This window comes from Stegostoma tigrinum, chromosome 28, assembly GCF_030684315.1.
Source record: "Stegostoma tigrinum isolate sSteTig4 chromosome 28, sSteTig4.hap1, whole genome shotgun sequence".
Lineage (NCBI taxonomy): Eukaryota > Metazoa > Chordata > Chondrichthyes > Orectolobiformes > Stegostomatidae > Stegostoma > Stegostoma tigrinum.
Window position 1 is genome coordinate 28,262,268 of NC_081381.1, and position 21,695 is coordinate 28,283,962.

At 42.4% G+C, this 21,695-nt stretch overlaps 1 protein-coding gene across 1 annotated transcript in view; it reads right to left on the reverse strand.

Annotated features, from left to right (window-relative positions):
- clcn6 (chloride channel 6) overlaps positions 1-21,695 on the reverse strand; it is a 70,444-nt gene that overhangs the window by 7,310 nt on the left and 41,439 nt on the right. Inside the window, exons 18-22 of the mRNA XM_048561743.2 lie at positions 21,062-21,248; positions 10,444-10,601; positions 8,945-9,101; positions 6,650-6,757; positions 287-412 (exon numbers count right to left, since the gene is read on the reverse strand). Of these exons, the coding sequence (XP_048417700.2) occupies positions 287-412; positions 6,650-6,757; positions 8,945-9,101; positions 10,444-10,601; positions 21,062-21,248 (736 nt within the window). The remainder of the gene's footprint in view (positions 1-286; positions 413-6,649; positions 6,758-8,944; positions 9,102-10,443; positions 10,602-21,061; positions 21,249-21,695) is intronic.

Below are 21,695 nucleotides of genomic sequence, written 5' to 3' on the forward strand. Positions count from 1 at the left end.
GTGGGACTACATTGCCATGTCTTCATTGTCACTAGGTCAATATCTTGGAACCCTCATCCTATAGCATTGTGAATACCCAAGGTACGCTTCAAAGACTGCAGCAGTTCATGAAGGCAGCTCATCGTCACCTTCTCTAGGACAATTTGGAACAGACAATAAATATTCACTTTACCAGTGATGCTCACATTCCTTAAAGGAATCTTAGCCCCACACACAGACCCCCACCTCTATGATGTCTCTCGTCATGAATCCTGTATCTAATAATAGGACTCTGGCCCTAACTCACCTCTCCCACAGCATTGACCACTGGCAGATGTCTCAATCCCATGGTGCGGAACAGGTTGAAGACCTGAGACACATGTGTGTTTGGCGAGACCGTGTAAGGACAAAGATTCATGTAAGGTGTAATATCCTACAGCAGAGAAAAGAAAACTGTTTCAACACTAGGTTATATAACAAACATTAATCTGGACATTGCAACTTGCGAAGTAAATCATTATCCTCTTTTTCATATTACCACCCAGCCAGAATATCCATCACAACCTTGCCTCCCAGACGCCAAATGTGTATATTAACCTTTTAAATAAACACTCATCTGTAATAATTCAATGATCAATACTCTTGCCTCTGTCAAAAGGAAGTTGAAGTTTCACTCCAAATATTTGAGCACATAACATAGGCACCTCTTCCAATTTAGTTTCAAGGGACTGTTGTGCTGTTGGAGATGTTGGCTTCATATTTCATTCGAACAACAAAGTCCCAATCACTTTCTCTCCTGGATATAAAGATCCCATTGCAGAGATTCAAAGAGAAGGGTGACTTTTCCTCCAATGTTCATTACCCTTTCCATATCATTTAGAACACACTCTGATCATCATCACATTGCTATTTGTTGAATACAAATTGCTACATTAAAACAGTGATGGTGAGAGCCAGCTGGGAATATTCAGCAGCATGTAGAAACTGAATGTATACTTTTAGATGATGTCACTGACAGATAGTATGTAAACGAAAATAGCACGGAGTCAATGATAGATCCTCAGGATTCTAGAAGTACTGGTGCAGCAGCACAAAGAAGACATTCCAGGTATTCTGTGGTCATGAATGGATGAATGGAACCAAATATATGCAGTTCCACTCAACTAAATGACACAGGAGGGGCACTGGCAGGGTGTAGTGTTGTCAATCACACGGAAAGCTACATAAAGGCTGAAAAGAATAAGGGCAGCTAGTTTACTGTATTCATGGTCAGAGAGAATAACTTTGATATGGGTTACAGCAGGGACTGAAACATGATCAGAGAAGGTCAGAAACGAAAGAGTCAAAAATATAGACACAGATTTGGGACACAATAACACATTCAAGAACAAACAAAGCAAAAGAAAACAGTACCCAAAGTTCCATAGGATAGAACAATGAATGGTTAAAACAGTTTTACAGTAGAATCAATCAACAAATAAGGAGCCAAAAAATGTTGCAGTGAGACTGAATTTAGTGAAGTACAAATGCTATAAAGCCAGGTCAATAATTACTATTTGGCACAAGGTACCCACTTTGAATTTAACACTGAGAGGGATGTGAGTGCACTGGAAAAGGTGCATAAGAAATTTACTAGGATGTTGCCAGGACTGAAGAGTTTTAGTTACGAAGAGAGATTGAAAAGAGTGGAATTGTTTTCCTTGATGAAGAGGAGGCTGAGGGACACAGACAAGGTAGACAAAAAGGAATGAGCGCCCTTACTGGAGAGACCTAAAGACAGGCAGATTAGGATAAGGGACAGGAGGTTGACGAGGGATGAGAGGGTAACTTGTTTTACTAACAGGGTGACAGAAATACTCGAAACCATGCTGTCGTGGCCATTACGGAGACTTGGATAACACAGGTAGAAATGGTTGTTGGATGTTCCAGGGTATAGCTGTTTCAGAAGAAACAGGGAAGGAGGTAAAAGAGGTGGGGGAGTGGCATTGCTAATCAGGGATGGCATCACAGCTGCAGAAAGGGAGGTCATGAAGGAGGATTTGTCCACTGAGTCAGAAATGGGTAGAAGTCAGAAACAGGAAAGGAGCAGTCACTTTATTGGGAGTTTTCTATAGACCCACCAAAACAACAGAGACACTGGAGGAGCAGACTGACAGAGATTCTGGACAGGTGCAGAAGTAATAGGGCTGTTGTCACCGATGACTTCAACTTCCCTAATATAAAGTGGAACCTCCTAAGTGCAAATAGTTTGGATGAATTTTGTCAGGTGTGTCCAGGAAGGATTTCTGACTCAATACGTAGACAGACCGACTAGAGGGGAGGCCATATTGGGCTTGGTGCTTGGCAACGAACCAGGCCAAGTGTCAGATCTCTCAGTGGGACAGCATTTCACTGATAGTGACCACAACCCCTTGATCTTTACCATAGTCATGGAGAGGGATAGGAGCAGACGGGGTATGGGAATGTATTTAATTAGGGGAGGGGGAATTACAATGCTATTAGGCAAGAAATACAGTGCACCAATTGGGATCAGATGTTCTCACGGAAATGCACAACAGAAATGTGGAGGTTATTTAGGGAGGCAGTTGCTACAGTTACTGGATAGATTCGTCCCACTGAGGCAAGGAAAGGATGGTAAGGTGAAAGAATCTTGCATGACAAGACATGTAGAACACCTCGTCAAGAGGAAGAAGGAAGCTTACTAAGGTTGAGGAAGCAAGGATTGGACAGGGGTCTAGAGGTTGACAAGTTAGTCAGGAAGGAACTGAAGAATGGACTGAGGAGAGCTAGAAAGGGGTATGAGAAAACCTTGGCAGGTACGATCAAGGAAAACCCCAAGGCGTTCTATGCTTATGAGGAATGAGACGGGGGCCAGCGTGAGGGCAGGGCCAATCAAGGATAGTGGAGGGAACTTGTGCGCGGAGTCAGAGGAGGTAGGGGAGGTCCTTAATGAATACTTTGCTTCAATGTTCACCAGTGAGAGGAACCTTGACGTTTGTGAGCGCAGCATGAAACAGGCAGATATGCTCAAACAGGTTGATACTAGGAAGGAGGATGTGCTAGAAATTTTGAAAAACATGAGGATAGATAAGTCACCTGGGCCACATGGGTCATACCCAAGGTTACTACAGGAAGCGAGGGAAGAGATTGTTGCCCCTTTGGCCACTGTACACTGGAGCAGTACCAGATGACTGGAGGGTGGCAAATGTCATTCCCTTGTTCAAGCAAGGGAATAGGTATAATCCTGGAAATTACGGACCAGTCAGTCTTACTTCTGTGGTGGGCAAATTATTGTAAAGGATTCTGAGAGATTCTGGAAACCATTATTTGGAAGAGCACAGTGTGATTAGAAATAGTCAGCATGGCTTTGAGAGGGGCAGGTTATGCCTCGCAAGCCTTACTGAATTCTTTGAGGATATGTCAAAACATGTTGATGAAGGTACAGCAGTGGATTTTAGCAAGGCATTTGATAAGACGCCCCATGGTAGGTACATTCAGAAAGTAAGGAGGCATGGGATTCGGGGAAATTTGGCTGTCCAACAGAAGACAGAGGGTGGTAATAGATGGAAAGTTTTCAGCCTGGAGCTTGGTGACAAGTGGTGTTCCACAGGGATCTGATCTGGGACCTCTGCTCTTTATAAATGACTTGGATGAGGAAGCGGAAGGGTGGGTTAGTAAGACTGCCAATGACATGAAGGTTAATGGAATGGTGGACAGTGTGGAGAGCTGTTCTAAGTTGCAATGGGACATTGACAGGATGCAGAGCTGGGCAAAGATGGAATTCAACCCAGAAAAGTGTAAATTGATTCATTTTTGAAGGTCAAATTTGAATGCAGAATACAGGTTAATATCAAGATTCTTGGCAGTGTGGAGGAACAGAGGGATCTTGGGGTCCATGTCCGTAGACCCCTTGAAGTTGCGACCCAAGTTGATAGGGTTGTAAAGAAGGCATATGGTGTGTTGGCTTTCACTGGCAGGGGAACGGAATTTAAGAGCTGTGAGGTTTTGCTGAAGCTCTATAAAACTCTGGTTCAACCACACTTAGAATACTGTTACAGAGATAGTAGGAACTGCCGATGCTGGAGAATCTGAGATAATACGGTGTGAAGCTCCCACTTCCTACAGACAAAGGGGGGTAGCTGTGGGTGCCCGCATGGGCCCAAGCTATGCCTGTCTCTTTGTAGGGTATGCAGAACAATCCCTCTTCCAAAGCTACACTGGCCCTATCCCCCATCTCTTCCTTTGTTACATTGATGTTTTGGCGCCACCTCGTGTTTCCACGAGGAGCTTGAACAGTTCATCCACTTCACTAACACCTTTCACCCCCACCTTAAATTTACCTGGACCAACTCTGACACCTTTGTCCTTCCTGGATCCCTCTGTCTCCATCTCTGGCATCCACCTGGAAACCGATATCCATCTTAACCCTATCAACTCCCACAACCACCTAGAATATTCCTCCTCTCACCCACCTTCCTGTGAAAAGGCCATCCCCTATTCCCAATTCCTTCACTGCACCTGCTCCCGAGATGAGACGTTCCACTCCCAAACATCCCCAATGTCCTCTTTCCTCAAGAGCCACAACTTTCCCTCTACAGTGATCGAAAATGCCCTAGACAGTGTCTCTCGCAATTCCTGTAACTCATCCCTCACACCCACTACCCACAATAATAACCAAAACATAATCCCCCTCGTCCTCACTTATCACCCCATCAACCTCCAAATCCAACACATCATCCTCCAACATTTCCGGCAAATCTGCAATCTGACCACACTACCAAAGACATTTTTTCCTCTGCACCCTTGTGCTTTCCGGCGGGACTGCTCTCTCTGTGACTCCCTTGTCCGCTCCACACTCCCCTCCAGCCCCACCACCCCCGGCACTTTTTCCTGCAATCAAAGCAAGTGCTACACCTGCCCCTATACCTCCCGCTTCACCCCCATCCCAGGCTCTAAGATGACTTTTCACACCAAGCAGAGGTTCACCTGCACATCTGTTAACATGATATACTATATCCGCTGTTCCCATTGTGGCCCCCTCTACATTGGGGAAACCAAACGGAGGCTTGGGGACCACTTTGCGGAACACCCAAGCTCAGTTCGCAACAAACAACTACACCTCCCAGTCGTGAACCATGTCAACTCCTCTTCCACACACCGCCACGCCCCCACCCCCGGCCACACCGACAACATGCCCATCCTCGACCTCCTGCATTGCCACAATGACGCTACCCAAAAGATGCAGGAACAGCATCTCATATTTCGCTTGGGAACCCGGCAGCCCAAGGGTATCAATGTGGACTTAAAACACTTCAAAATCTCCCCTCCCCCGACCACATCCCAAAACCAGCCCAGCTAGTCCCCACCTCAAGCCCCAACCCCAACTACTACCCACTAACTTCAACCCGCCCCCTTGACCTGTCCGTCCTCCCTGGATGACCTATCCCCTCCCTAACTCCCCACCTACATTCACCTTCACTGGCTCAAACCCCACCTCTTTGACCTGTCTGTCTCCTCTCACCCCATCTTCTCCTTTATTCATCTTCTATCCGCCTCCCAGTCTCCCTATTTCAGAATCCCCTTCCCCCCCCCCCCCTTTCTGAAGAAGGGTCTCAACCCAAAACATCAAACTTTCCTGCTCGGCCTGCTGTGTTCATCCAGCTTCACACCGTATTATCTTGGAATAGTGTGTTCAGTTCTGGGCGCCTCATAATAGGAAGGACATGGAAGCTTTAGAGAGGGTGCAGAGGAGATTTACCAGGATGCTGCCTGGACTGGACGGCAGGTCTTATGGAGGAAAGGCTGAAGCAGCTAGGGCTGTTTTCATTGGAGCAAAAAAGGATGAGAGGTGACTTGATAGAGGTGTACAAGACGATGAGAGGCATAGATAGAATGCCTAGTCAGAGACACTTTCCCAGGGCAGAAATTACCATTACGAGGGGCATAATTTTAAGGTGATTTGAGAAAGGTATAGAGGAGATGTCAGGAGGTACATTCTTCACACAGAGAGTAATGGACATGTGGAATGCACTGCCAACAGTGGTGGTGGAATCAGATACTTGACAGACTTTTAACCGAGTCTTAGGCACATGGGAGATATAAAATGTAGGGTAGCAGAATAGATTGATCTTAGTAGGATAATAGGTCGGCACAACATCATGGGCCAAAGGGCCTGTACTGTGCTGTACTGTTTTATGTTCTATGTATCTGCAACACACTGCTTGTAAGGGTGACGGAGGCAAAAACCCTCATAACATGTACATAGCATTTAGGTGTACACTTGCGATGCCAAGGCATTCAAGGCTATTGATCAAGTGCTGGAAACTGGGATTAGAGTACTTAATTGGTTGTTTTTGACTGATACAGATTTGATGGGCCAAAGGGCTATTTTCTATGCTGTAGACTTAATGACTCTATTTAAATGAAAATGACTATTGTTGAGAATCTAGGGCCCCTCAGATTACAGATTGTCATGAAGAACAACAGCAACAAACGTAGAAACGGGAAGGGTGCATGTGCCTGCAGTTGCACACAAATCTATCCCTCTTCCCCAATATTACATAAATGATGCAAACTCAGACCTAGCTCTTTGTGCACTGTTGACGAATCAATTAGATCACAAACAGCTGCTGGCCCCTAATCCACTTGTACTACAGCTCCAATGACTTACCACAATCATGCGTGGGTTGAGGAGGGTCAGGTCAAGGTCATGAACATCAGGATATCGTGGATAATCTTCAGTCATCTCCAAATAGGATAGTCGTGGTTGGGTGGAACTCTAGAATGTAGCAAGAGCATGACTTAAACAACAATTGATTTAAAAAAAAAAACCAGCACATGATCATTGTTGATTAGTGGAGATATAAGGAACTTCTTAGATTATCCACTCAAAACAATTCAATTTCTGCCCCATTGCTACAGCCGATTATTTCTCTGAGGAATCTAAAGTTTTCCAATCCCTGTCACCACCTTGGAGTCCTTTCTGTATGACAAAACTTCCAATAGTTCCAAAACTTGCCTGTTACTAGTTTGAGGCCATGTTTCTTTGTCTTAGTGGCTGGTTAGTTTAAGGTATAATTCCATATTAATCTTTCAAGGCTCAGAATACAATTTTATGCTCAATTCAGAGCTTGGACTACCCTGATCAGCTCGTTTGCATTTTCCCAGTTCTTCAATGTTTGTCTTGTACCTCAGCATTCAGATTTAGACACTGGTGCAGTCTGGCCAGAATCTTGTATTGTTTGATCAGGGCTTCCTCTGACATACTCAATACTGGCTATGTAGTTTAACATTCGATTTTCCTACTGGGTGAACACATTGATTCACATTAGACTTCAAGTCTTCTATCTTATTTTTTTTTACTATTTCAGCACCATTCATGGAGTCTACCTATTAAATATATTATCCTGCTGCATGCTCAACATAATTGCTTTAAAAAGATATCCCACTTGGCCTTCACTGATATGCTGCTGGACCAACTTCCCTTTCTTTGGGAACCTTGGATACTTTGCTTTTGGAATTAGCCCCTTTAAAGTTATATACCTGGCTTCTGGTCCTTGTTTCTGATCCTTGTTTCTGAATCACAGATAATGATGAATTTGACTATCCTGTGGTCATTGTTTCCCAAAGATGTCACGACCTCCACTTCCTGTCTGTTGTCTGAGTCACTCACGAATACCAAGTCAAGATCAGCTGCTTCTCCTGGCTCTCTGACAAAATGGTTCATGAAGCAGTCAATCATTTACCACCTGTCAGCTATTTGGACTTTATAAAAAATGTGCATGATTAACCGAAGTTGTCCAATAAATTAACTCTCTCATTCTCTTAAAAAAGTTCATCTCGAAGGACAAGTCTTCCCCATTTGGTGCTGGTTCCAAAGAGCTACGCTTTGGGTTTCAAGCAGTGGCAACATTAAACCAGAGTAGTTCATAATGTAGATTTTTTTTTAAAACTTTCCACAAGTTCATCTCGACTTCAACTCCCAAGAATTCCTGATATTTCAGGCGATGCCACCTTTTCTGAACACATTCAAACTATTTAAATTCAACAACAGGCTTTAGAATCAGCCACGATACATTACAGCAAAGCTCAACAATTCAATAGCTGTCAGGAGCTACATAATTTTATTTCTAATGTTATTACTGATCAGACAAATACCTTTTTTCATGACCTTGTCTATAACTTGGTCACTAGATTTCTGCATCTGCACGTTCTTGTTGCCAATTTTCCTCCAATGGGCAGTGCCTTGTAGTTCCAATAACCTATCTGCCCATATCCCATCTATTTAATTGCAAAGATTTTGATTGCTACCTCAATGCTCACTACAAGCTCTCTGTCCCCAACTGGTCTATTAGTATATTCCTCAGACAAAAATTCTCAAATGCATTGCCTATTCTTCACTATTATCCCAATTCTTCTGGTCATTTACTGTGCACCCCAAGTAACATAAATGTACCAGAGAAAAGACTTTTCCCTATTTCATCCCTGTGGTTTTCTCTGGATTTGCTGCAGTGATTGATCACAAGAACTAGTGTAGTTTTCTGAAAGCATTATTCAAGTCAGTCTCTAAGATCACTATTTACTCTTTAAATGGGATCCTTAGTGGGAATTCTGCAGATGTTCATAGAGTTAGCCCAGTTATGTTGCCTCAGTTCAATTCCAAATGTTTGACAAAAGCCGGATATTGCAGATGCTAGAAATCAGGAAAAAAAAACTGGAAGTAGTCGGAGCACAGACATGAAACATACTTTTTTCTCTTCTGACTGATGTTGCCAGATCAAATAAATGAGCATTTACATCTTCAAGCCTATACTGTATTGGCCCTGGGTGTGTTATAACAGCTGGCACTGGGAGTAATATTATTACCCATCAAAACATTCACCTCCTTGCTCAGCACAGAAAAAAAACAATAAAATGCTCAATTTTAAGAAAAATAAAAAACATAGGTGCGTTCTAAGGAACTTACTGAGTGTGTCTCTGAATAGCAAACACCACGCACGAGCAGTGTAACCAGCTGAGATCTCAGAATAAGACCATGGAAAGTTAAAGGTCGAAAACGCTCTTCCATTGTCCATTCTTCACTGGGAGACTGGTCTGGATAAAGATTTGGATAAGGGGGATGTCTGTACAGAAGGAAGGCATCAGTAACTGAATTAGCACAGCTGTACAACAGTGAACACGGCAACTGCAATTCACATAATAGTGTTTGTGTCTGAATGTCAATGTGAACGAGAAAGTGGTTAAAATATCTCAATGTGCCCTTAAAAATAACAGGCTTTCAATCAAAATAATGTTCAAAGGCCAATTAGAGCTCCAAAACACTACTTTGTATCTCACACGCATCCTGCATAATTCCCAATAACCCAGAATACGAACATCTGTCAATCCACCACATGATTTCAAAAATTAAATTAACATATTTAAAATGTATTTTATATTTATTTCAGTAATGGTAAAATTGAGGTAGCCCAATGGGTTAAAACTTCATACTATTGTTTTAAAAGGATGCAGGATGAACGGTCATGAGCACCCCTCATTTACATTGAGTGACAATGTTCCAGGAACAGTCATCACCCTATCTGATAGACGCTACTACCCAGCATTACAACAAACACTTCATCAGCTCCAGATCTGCTGCATTTTTTGCACCTTCAAAGATGTCAGCTGAACACTGCAAACTGTTTAAGTTTTGCCGGATACTACAAGCGCAAGTGTCAGACCCCAAACACTATCAATAGTTTGGATTAAGGTTACATTTTTCTCCTCCACAATTCCTTGGAATAATGGGAAGGGATGGAGAGGATCACATCTAATTAAACCCTGCCAAACAACCTCAAGTGACACGAGGACAGAAAAAAAAACAGGGAAGCTCATTTTCCAAACACCACCAGTGTTTCCTATTCATTTACAAGGTGAATGTGTTGCAAGCAAGGTCAACATTTGTCGCTCTTGAATTAAACTAGAATTGCTGGCTTAGACCTTTTCAGAAGGCAGTTGAGTCAACCATTGTTATGGGTCTGAATTTACATATAGCTCATATCAAGTACTATCTGCAGACTTCCTTTTCTAAAAGACATCAATGAACCAGGTGGATTTTAACAAAAAATCCACGGTCACTATTAACTTTAGTCCAGATTTAGTTCATTGTATTTAAAACCCCAAGGTAATGTGACGGCATCCAAATGCATGTCCCTAATCGTCAATCCTGGATTGTGGAAGATCACTTAGTAATAAAACCAGAGCATTACTGAACCCACTGCTTCCTGAGGTATGTTTTCCTCTCACTCCTGAATGAGCAGCTGCCAACTTACCAAAATACAACATATATATCAGCAATGATCAACAGAAGATCAATCACAGGGTATTGGCCTGCATGATAAAATCGCATGGAGCTCAAATAGTTAAAGCGTCCACTAAAGCCATACACTAAGTAAAGCCAAAAGACTGACAAATGCTTGCACCAACCTGCGTTCTAACATCTGCTGCAACATGTCCTCTCCATTTTCAGCAACCTCAGTAGTCACCAGCTCATCACACATGTTCCTCAACTCACTGGAAGGATAGGATTTCATCGATTGGCTCCGCTTACGTTGCTCCCCAGCTCGAGTCAGGATACTTGATTTCTGTAGCAGACAAAGAAACTATGAGCCTCAACACCCAGAGTACCAGCAAGGTAACCAGGAACCTTAAACCAGGATCATGCTGGGAGCCATGAACTTGAAGTTAACTTACATTTCAAAGCGTAGTGTACGTATTTAGGTCAAAGATGTCAGATGTCAAAAAGTGCAGTCAGAGCCAGGTACTAAGAAATTTCTTAAATGGAAAGAGACAGATGTTTATGGAGTGATTTGAAAAGAATAGGGTCACAGAAAGCTGAAAATGTGGCCAACAACTGTGGATGAAGGAAATTGGATCAGCCAGTGCAGAATTGGAGAAACGCAATGATCTCAAGGGGTTGTTGGTGTTTCTTTTTGATTTGCTCATGGGATGTTAACATTATTGGCAAGGTTACTTACTGCCCATCCACAAATGCCCTAAGGCGGAGGTGAGCTGCTTCTTGAAGCACTGTACTCCCTATAGTGTAGATACCCTTACAACAACGTTAGAGCAGAAATTCCAGTGTTTCCAGCCAGCTGCAGTACAGGAATGTTGATATATTTTTAAGCAAGGGTGGCTTAACCAAAAGGGGAACTTGCAGTTGGCTGTCTTGCATTTGCTCCCTTGCTTTTCTTAATGGCACTGGTCACAGGTTTCAAAGGTGTTGTCAAAGGAGGCAAAGCATGCCCGCAACGTAAGAAACAAACATTGTCATTTTGAAATCATCAGGACAATTCACAAGAATAGCAATTCAAGGGGAAAGCCAACATTTATACTACATGAGAAGTGTGTCGAATGGTTGGAAAATGGACTCTGACTGGTACAGGTAGTGCTATACTGAATGCATCAATTAATACTAATTGACTGGTAACTGTCAGGCTCTGCTTAAATCTTAAATCAGGTAGGTTGACCTGATTTAACAGCCCTGAGAAAGCAACCATAGTATGGCTGCCACCTACTTTGTCCAGTTGAAACAAGTGCAGTATGTATACACGTTCTGTCTACAAAAAAAGACAGACCACATATGTAGTTACAATACACTCAAATCTACCACACTGAGCTCAACCGACAACCAAAATTCGTCAGCATGTAGCCTTTTTCCTCTCAAGATTGTCCAGAATATGTAGAATTACATCTACAGACTGAATTGGCAGTTTTGCAAGTGCAGAGCTGTTTGGACACATTATGTACTTTGCTAGTTGCAACTGCAGAGAGATATGCTATTTTATACAATCCAGCAGTCCTTGGGATGTATGGCTTATATACCTGGCATCACAACAACACAAATTCATAAGCCACATTGCTCATTTGCAAGATAGGCAGAACACCTTTTTGACTTGAAGGTAGCATCTTTTTAGTGAGAAGCATCACCGTGCTGCTCCTGCAAAGTAGCAGTATGAAAAGTTAGCTTCACTTGATCAAACTTTCAAGTTACCCTTCAGGGTAAGCTGAGCATTTTTCAGGCTGAAGACTGACTCAAGTTATTCATGAGTTTGTGCAATGATTTAGCAAGAAAAACGAAATCAGATCAGAGTGCCCATTGCCTCACAAGATGGTTTTGATGTGTATTACTTCTGCACCAACAAACTAGGTGACAGACATGTGCTTGGTCATTTCTTAGGACAATACTTGTCCAATCAAAGTCAATTTAAATACAGACAGGCAGTTTGGTATCAATCAGCATTAATGGCTACATTCTGTATTACAACTCATCTACCAGAGCCCACTCACTGACCAGTTGGCACTCTCCTCTCACGTCAGGTGTTCCCCTGAATTGACATTCTTGCAAGTTGTCTGATGAGTGCAAGACAGACAACCTTCAACAAAATGTCTTTTTTCAGCACACAAGTTCTGTATTGTCATGTGACTATTTGCATGATGCTGTAGTGCATCTTGTGAATGGTATACATGTCTGTCACAGTGCCAGTAGTGAGGGTAGTAAATGCTTTAAGGTAATAGATGGATTCATGAAGTGGGCTGCTTCATTTTGGAAGGTAAATTGAGCTTGAGTGCTACCCAAGTTGAACATTTTCAGGTAAGTGTAGTGTCTTGTAGATACGGACAGACTTCAGAACACTCAAGGGGTTATTTAGTCATTGTACAATTCTCAGCTGCTAACCCACTAGTGGCTACAGGATTTAAATGACTGGTTCAGTTAGTTTTAAATTGACAGTAACATATGATATTGATGGTGGCGAAGTTCAATTGTGTCAATGCCAATAAACTAGAATACAGAATCTGAAAAGGGTAGCTCCATGGACAGATTTAGATGCAAGGGTGAAAATGTGTGTGTGAAATTCTGTTGACTCATTTAAGTCAGCCAGCATAGAATTTAAAATATCTAACTAGTATCAGATGGTTTTTTAAAAATTTTCCTGTTAGCCCTCTTTGCCTGGTTAGCAAAGCAAATCCTAGTCCTCAAAAATCCTATTCGTACCCAAGACATATTTTTAAATTACCGTGCTTTTTACAAACTTCCTTTCCTTTAGCCTTCTTGAATGTACCCCAGTGTTACTAGAGTCCATGTTCATCTCTCCCAAAAGTTTCTAAATGTTAAAACCTTCCTCTAAACTTAGGTTTTAAAGCTTGTTTTTAATTAACTTTCTCTCCACAGCTGAAATGCTTTTATGATATTGTATTACATAAAAAGTACCAGGATAAAAAGAAAATATTTTGGTCCAGAGCCTGTACCACTAAATCCATTGTAAGTATACAAGCTGTCCAAAAACTATGCCACCACAGTTCAGTGGGTCACATGCTGTCCAAATAAGGCAGCCAGGGGTCAAGTTTATTCCACAGACTCAAGCACATAACCCAGGCTGACCCCCTCAGTGCAGAACCAAGGGAAGGCTATACTTTTGATGGGAGTCTTTTAGATGAAATACGAAACCGGGGCCTAGCCTGCCTGGCTGCCATTCGAAGTAGAACATGGGAGTTCTGCATAGCACACTAACCAATATTTTTCCCCTCAACCAAATCACAAAAAAAAGTCTGATCATTATCACTTTGCTGTTTGTGAGTTCTTGCCACACAGAGGTTTACTATTACATTATCTCCATTACAACAGCAACTGTACTTGGAAAATAGTCAACTGGCTGTTAAGTGCTTTCAGACACCTGAAGGCTGTGGAAGCTTTTCCTGCATTGATCTTTACTTCAAGTTAAGTTGCAAATTTCATAAAAATTTCATCTGGATTAGATTATAGAGTGACTAACAAACTGCCTTGTGATTAGCTCAGCACAGATCTGAAGACATTTAAATTTTGAGACCTGGGATATTTAAAACTCAGGTAGGCCCAATGAACCGAAGAATGTTCAAAGCAAGTGGTTTGTGTCAAAGTCTCAAAAATAATTAGCTACCATCAATTCTGAAGGAGGGTTACTGGACCTTGCTGTTAGCTGATTTCTCTTCACAGATGCTGCCAAGATTTTCCAGCAATTTCTGTTTTTGTTTCAGATTTCCAGTATCCTCAGTTCTTTTGCATTTTTTCTCAAAAATTATTTATTTTAAACTGACAAGTTATTTTTAATATTTATATTTCAATTTAACCACGTCTCTAATTGGGAACAAATTTTATTGAAAATGAAATAATTATTTGTAAAATTTATCTTCATTTGTGGAGCTGCAATCTTTTCATATGTCCACTAGTTTGAATACATTATGCAGATATTAATAGCTAAATAGAAATGCACAAACACTCAGCCATAATTTATATTGTGCTCTGCGTTCATTGATCTTGTAATACGAAAGTGAAAGCTTATTGATGAGACAATTCTATCTACAACACAATTGCATGGAATTCAGTGCCCATTTCCTGGGCACATCACTGAAGTTTCAATTATATTCCAAGCATGAAGAGGCATTTTTTGAAGGGAGGGGGATATCAGTATTCACTGCAGAGGGATGCAAGATACAAAACCTGCTAGAGTCAGTGATAAAGGGATTAGAAAACTGAGCAACATGTTAGCTATCATAAAACTCCAAAGTTGAAGATTTCAAATTGTTACCATTTAATTAAAATACCAGAGAAAGCAAAATAATAAATAATTATTTTAAAAAAACCACAATGAGAGGCTCATAAGTGTAAGGTTTTGCCTGTGTGCACCATAATACTTAAATAGGAATTTTATTACTGGGAAAGTTAGATCAGATTGGATCACAGATGCACTCTGGTGGCTGTTGCCACCACTGCACAGAAGACCACTGATATCACTTTTATCCTGGCAGGGCATTAATTTAGTATCAGAGATAATGGGAACTGCAGATGCTGGAGATTCCAAGATAATAAAATGTGAGGCTGGATGAACACAGCAGGCCTGCTGTGTTCATCCAGCCTCACATTTTATTATCAGGGCATTAATTTAGCATGTGTGGTCAATATTTGACTATAACCCAGTAACTGATCCCTTCTGGATCAATGCAGTCCAGCACAGTTACTCTGTACCTTCTGACTAACAAGTAGTTTTTTGGAATAAATATTTATACCAAACCAACAATGCTAAAAGAGATAATTTGGTAACTGACTGACTGTGGACATTTGCTGTATTTAAAATGACAAGAGTGAGTACAAAGTATTTTAATGTTCGTAGTGTGCTCTAAAAATGCCTGAGGCTGCTGTGAAAACCATATATTGTTATTTTTCTGTATTTTTGATTGTGGACTGAAATGGGAAAAGGGCCATTTTTAAAATGAACGGTTGAAGGATTAGTGCACTTTTTAAAAGCATTGTAAGTCTTGTTTAGAACATAGATCATAGAACATAGAACAATACAGCGCAGAACAGGACCTTCGGCCTTCGATGTTGCGCTGACCTGTGAATTAATCTAAGCCCCTCCCCCTACACTATCCCATCATTATCCATATGCTTATCCAAGGACTGTTTAAATGCCCCTAATGTGGCTGAGTTAACTACATTGGCAGGCAGGGTGTTCAACGCCCTTACCACTCTGAGTAAAGAACCTGCCTCTCACATCTGTCTTAAATCTATCACCCCTCAATTTGTAGCTACGCCCCCTCATACAAACTGACTTGATCATCCTCGGAAAAAGACTCCCACTGTCCACCCTATCTAACCCTCTGATCATCTTGCATGTCTCTATTAAATCCCCTCTTAACCTCCTTCTCTCCAATGAGGACAGACCCAAGTCCCTCAGCCTTTCTTCAGAGTGTCTGCACTCCAGACCAGGCAACATCCTGGTAAATCTCCTCTGCACCTTCTCCAATGCTTCCACATCCTTGCTGTAGTGGGGCGACCAGAACTGCACGCAATATTCCAAATGAGGCCGTACTAGCGTTTTCTCCAGTTGCAGCATGACATCACGGCTCCAGAACTCAATCCTCTACCAATAAAACCTAACACACCATAAGCCTTCTTAACAGCACTATCAACCTGGGTGGCAACTTTCAGGGATCTATGTACATGGACCCAAGATCCCTCTGCACATTCACACTACCAAGAATCTTTCCATTGACCTGGTATTCTGCCTTCCTATTATTCCTCCCAAAGTGAATCACCTCACATTTATTCATATTAAACGCCATTTGCCATCTTTCAGCCCAATTCTGCAGTTTATCCAAGTCTCCCTGCAACCTGCAGCATTCTTCCACACTGTCTACCACTCCACCGACTTTAGTGTCATCTGCAAACTTACCAACCCATCCACCTATGCCCACATTCAAGTCATTTATAAAAATGACAAACTGCAATGGTCCCAAAACAGATCCTTGAGGCACACCACTACTGACCTGACTCCAGGCTGAATATTTTCCATCAACCACCACTCATTGGCTTCTTACAGAAAGCCAGTTTCTAATCCAAACTGCTAAATATCTCCCTCAATCCTGTGCCTCAGGATTTTGGAGAAAATACAATCAGGTGAAATCTTATCAAAGGCTTTACTGAAGTCCAGGTACACCACGTCAACTGCCCTTCCCTCATCCACATTGCTCGGTCACCTTCTCAAAAACTTCAACACGACCTGCCCTTGACGAATCCATGCTGACTTATCTCCAATCAAATTGTTGTTTGCTAGATGATTATAAATCCTGTCTCTTCTAATCCTTTCCAAAACTTTCCCTACAACAGACGTAAGGCTCGCAGGTCTATAATTACCTGGGTCATCCCTACTGCCCTTCTTGAACAAGGGCACAACATTTTCAATCCTCCACTCCTCTGGTACTAAACAATGAGGACTCAAAGATCAAGGCCAAAGGCTCCACCACCTCCTCCCTAGCTTCCCAGACAATCCTCAGAAAAATCCCATCGGGCCCAGGGGATTTATCTACCTTCACACCTTCTAGAATTGATAACACCTCCTCCTTACTAACCTTAATTCTTTCAATTCTAGTAGTCTGTAACTCAGTCATCTCCTCTACAATATTCTCCTGTTCCTCAGTGAAAACAGATGAGAAATAATCATTTAGCACCTCTCCGATCTCCATAGGGTCCACACACAATTTCCCACTTCTGTCTTTGACTGGGCCTATTCCTACCCTAGTCATCCTCTTATTCCTCACATACTTATAGAAAGCTTTGGGTTCACCTTTATTCTACCTGCCAAAGTCTGCTCATGTCCCCTCCTTGCTCTTCTTAGCTCTCTTTAAATCCTTCCTAGCTAATCTGTAACTCTCCATCGCCTCATCTGAACCATCTCATCTCATCGTCACATAAGCCTCCCTCTTCCGCTTAACAAGAGATACAATTTATTTAGTAAACCACGGTTCCCTGACCTTATCACTTCCTCCCTGCCTGACAGAGACATACCTATCAAGGACACGCAACATCTGTTCCTTAAACCAGCTCCACATTTCGATTGTCCCCATCCCCTGCATTTTGCTAACCCATTCTATGCATCCTAACTCTTGCCTAATCGCATTATAACTGCCCTTCCACCATCTTGCTCCGTGGCATGTTCCTATCCCTTCCATTGCTAAAGTAAACATAACCAAATTATGGTCACTCTCTCCAAAGAGCTCACCTACCACTAAATCAAACACCTGGCCTGGTTCATTACCAAGTACCAGATCCAGTGTGGCTTCCCCTCTTGTCGGCCCTTCGACATACTGAGTCAGGAAACCCTCCTGCATACATTGGACAAAAACTGATCCATCCGACGTACTAGAGTTATAGCATTTCCAGTCATTGTTAGGGAAGTTAAAGTGTCCCATAATGACCACTCTGTTCCTTTCACTCCTGCCCAGAATAGTTTTGCCAATCCTCTCGTCCACATCCCTGGAACTTTGTAGAGGCCTATAAAAAACTCCCAGCAGTGTTACCTCTCCTCTCCTGTTTCTGACCTCAGCCCATACCACCTCAGTAGACGAGTCCTCCTCAAAAGTTCTTTCAGCCACCATTATACTGTCCTTGACTAACAAAGCCACACCTCCCCCTCTTTTACCACCTTCCCTGACCTTAATGAAAGATCTAAACCCTGGAACCTACAACATCCATTCCTGACCCTGCTCTATCCGTGTCTCAAATGGCCACAACATCGAAGTCCCAGGTACCTATCCATGCTGCAAGCTCACCTACCTTATTCCAGATACTCCTGGCGTTAAAGTAGACACACTTCAATCCAGCTTGCTGTCTGCCAGCACACTCCTGTGACAGTGAGGTCCTGTCCATGTCCTCCCTACACTCATCCTCCTGTGTACTAGAAGTAGATCTCAGTTTCCCATCCCGAGCTAGTTTAAATTCACCTGAATAGCACTAGCAAATTTCCCACCCAGGATATTGGTGCCCCTCTGGTTCAAGTGGAGACTGTACTGTTTGTAGAGGTCCCACCTTCCCCCAGAATGAGCCCCAATTGTCTATGTACCTGAAGCTCTCCCCCTCCTGCACCATCCCTGCAGCCACATGTTCAGCTGAAATCTCTCCCTGTTCTTTGCCTCGCTGTCATGTGGCTCGAGTAACAAACCAGAGATAACCACTCTGTTCTAGCTCTCAGCTTCCATCCTAGATCCCTAAGATCCTGCCTGACATCCCTATCCCTCTTTCTACCTATGTCGTTGGTGCCTATGTGGACCACGACTTTGGGCTGGTCACCCTCTCCCTTCAGGACCCCAAAGACACGATCCGAGACATCACGGACCCTGACATCTGGGAGGCAACACACCAACCGTGAGTCTCTTTCGTTCCCGGCAAACCTTCTATCAGTCCCTCTAACTAAGTCCCCAGTGACTAACATTCTCTTCCTATCCACCCCCCCCTTCCCTTCTGTGCTCAAGGGACAGTCTGTCTGCCAGAGACCTGCACCCCAGTGCATGCTCCTGATAAGTCAACCCCCCCAACAGTATCCAAAACAGTACACTTGTTTTTCAGGGGAACGACCACAGGGGATCCCTGCACTGACTGCTTTTGCCCCCTTCTAACAGTTACCCAGCTTTCTTCAGGCTTAGGAGTAACTACTTACCTGTAACTCGTCTATCACTGACTCTGCCTCCCGAATGATCCGAAGTTCATCCAGCTCCCGGTCCAGTTCCCTAACGCGGTCTTGGAGGAGCAAGAGTTGGGTGCACTTCCTGCAGATGTACTTGGATGGGACACTAATGGCGTCCCTCACCTCATACGTTTAAGCTGCTATTTGTTCAAGCCATGAGGAAGTTTACTGCTGTTGAGCTTCACCCAAAGGGTATGTACAAGGAGAGATTTGGTTAGCAACTTGTTAATGACTTGTCTGTGGAATTGACCAGTTTTTGTTGACAACAACTATATGGCTGACTCCCAGATAGCTTGCGAACATAAAATGTTCAGTCAGTAACTAGATCTTCAGAAAGGAAGGTGCTGTTCTTTCCTCAGGCCTGAAAAAAAGCCTGTTTATTTCTCCTCAGCGGTAAGTACTGGCTTTTAACCAATAAGGCAAAAGCTTCCTATGACTTTACAGATTCAAAGATCCTTAGACAGCACCTTCCAAACCCATGAACACTTTCATTTAGAAAGACAAAGGCAGCAGACGCATAGGAACACCACCACCTGCAAACTACCCTCTAAGCCACTCACCATCCCAACTTGAAAATATAATCATCATTCCTTTACTGTCACTTGATCAAAATCCTGGAATTCCCGACCTGATTGTGGGTCTATCTACAGTACATGCACTGCAGTAGGTCAGCACCTTAAGAGCAACCAGGGATAGACAATAATCCCTCCAGTGATTAAAAAGAAGTGTGAACCAGTTGCTTTCTGCCTCCTGCAATCAAGTGAAAATACCTGGAGAAGGAATATCTAAGAGCAGTAAGCCCTGACAAGTGAAAGGATCTCAGCAAACCCTGTAGTCAGGGACAATTGACCTGCCTTTGCAGTTTTTCCCTTCGTCCATAACACCAAGCTTTGTGTCTTTATATGTGTGTAATGGAAAGTTTCATAAGGAGTTATAGTTTCAACTAGTGTAGTCATATACCATGTGAACATATCTTTATGGCTCATAATTGTATACCTGAAGCTAGAATCTATTTATTTGTAATAAATTTTATAATTTGCATTTAGCATATAAACCTCATCTGTGCTTTCTCTCTACCTGGGTCTAAAACAGTCAATTAGGGAATTTTGGAAATGTTCTTAAATTCTTGAACTTCTGTGACAACTCCAAGAACAGCAGAGCTTGAATTCTAATGCAGTACCCCCGTGAGGCATAACATTGTGAGACAGTGTAAAAGTATGGAAGTGATGCTACACCCTCGACAAATTATGTTCGATTCTGGGCACCTTATTACAGAAAGCATGTTAAAGCCCTGGAGAGGCCGTGAAAGAGATTTACTAGAACGATACCAGGAATGAGAGACTTTAGTTACAAGGAAAGGTTAGAGAAATTGGGCTGTTTTTCCTTGGAGAGATGAAGAATTGACCTTCTTGAGGTGTTAAAATTACCAACAATTTTGATAGGCTAAAGTAAGATATTCTATTTCCACCATTTGGTATGTCAGTAACTAGGGGTCACAATTTTAAGATTGCCAGCAAGACAGCTAGGAACGAGATGAGGAGAAACGTCTTTACTCAGATGTTAGGACTGGAAACGTGCTGCCTGGGAGAGTGACACAGGCAAATTTCATGGTAAACAAATGAAAAAGATTAATTTAGAAGGCTAGACAGATACAGCTGGAGAATGAGACTAGCGAGGTAGCTCTTTCAGGGGCCAGTACAAACATGATGAGTCTAATGCCTCCTTCTGTATTGTAAAATCCGATGATTCTCTGCTGTGTAAATGCAAGTTAATTCTTCATTTTAATTGCTTCACAACACAAAGTGGCGGGTTGACCAAAATTTGTCTGGAAGTTTTTCACAAGAACAAATCTAAACAGCCAACACATTTCTCTCTCCATATCAGCATCATCTTCATCTCCCAACTGCCACCACACAAGTCCAGAGGCACCCTTGTCATTGCCTCAAATTTACTCTCAAATCTAATTAACTGACAGAACTGTGTTTCCAATGATATCATTCATACTTGTCTGGCTCTCCAGCATTGATTACACACTGTCATAGATTTACCTTAAACTTAATGTTGTTGCTGATGAGGATATTTCCCTTCATGAATTCCTTCTCATTCCCTCTGTTCTCCGTGACCACAGGGTATGCATGATGTGCTGTGGTGCGCAGAATACAGACCAGTGACTGAATCCGGGTGTGAGGATAGACGTAGGTTAAATTTGGCTCCATGATATCACTTGCTGTCAGTCTAAGATTGATCATAAAGTGAATCAAACTCCAGTTTGTGTTATGCTTTATAAGTTGTCTTACAATACTTCCCCTTCGGCCTCATCAACTGCCCAGCTTGGAGCTGATGCAAAGTCTCAACAGTAACTCTTTGCCCAGAGTGGAATTGTGGAACATTGGAGAAAAGTCTTAATAACTGTTGTGAGGTCTACGTTTCTGCATTTCTTAATGTTCCAACATTCAATTCATCAAGCCATTTAAATGCAGAAGTAATTAACTCTAATAAAGGACAGATTGGAGACATTCAGTGATGATGAAGGATTGTGTCAGAAAGGAGCAAGGTCTGGGCATTGCCAGACATTGCCGTATCTCTCAAACGTACATCATAAAACAGGAATTTCAATTTAAACCTAATTAAATGATTCACTGGCAATACTCAACAATTATCAGAGAAATAGTCAACAACTGC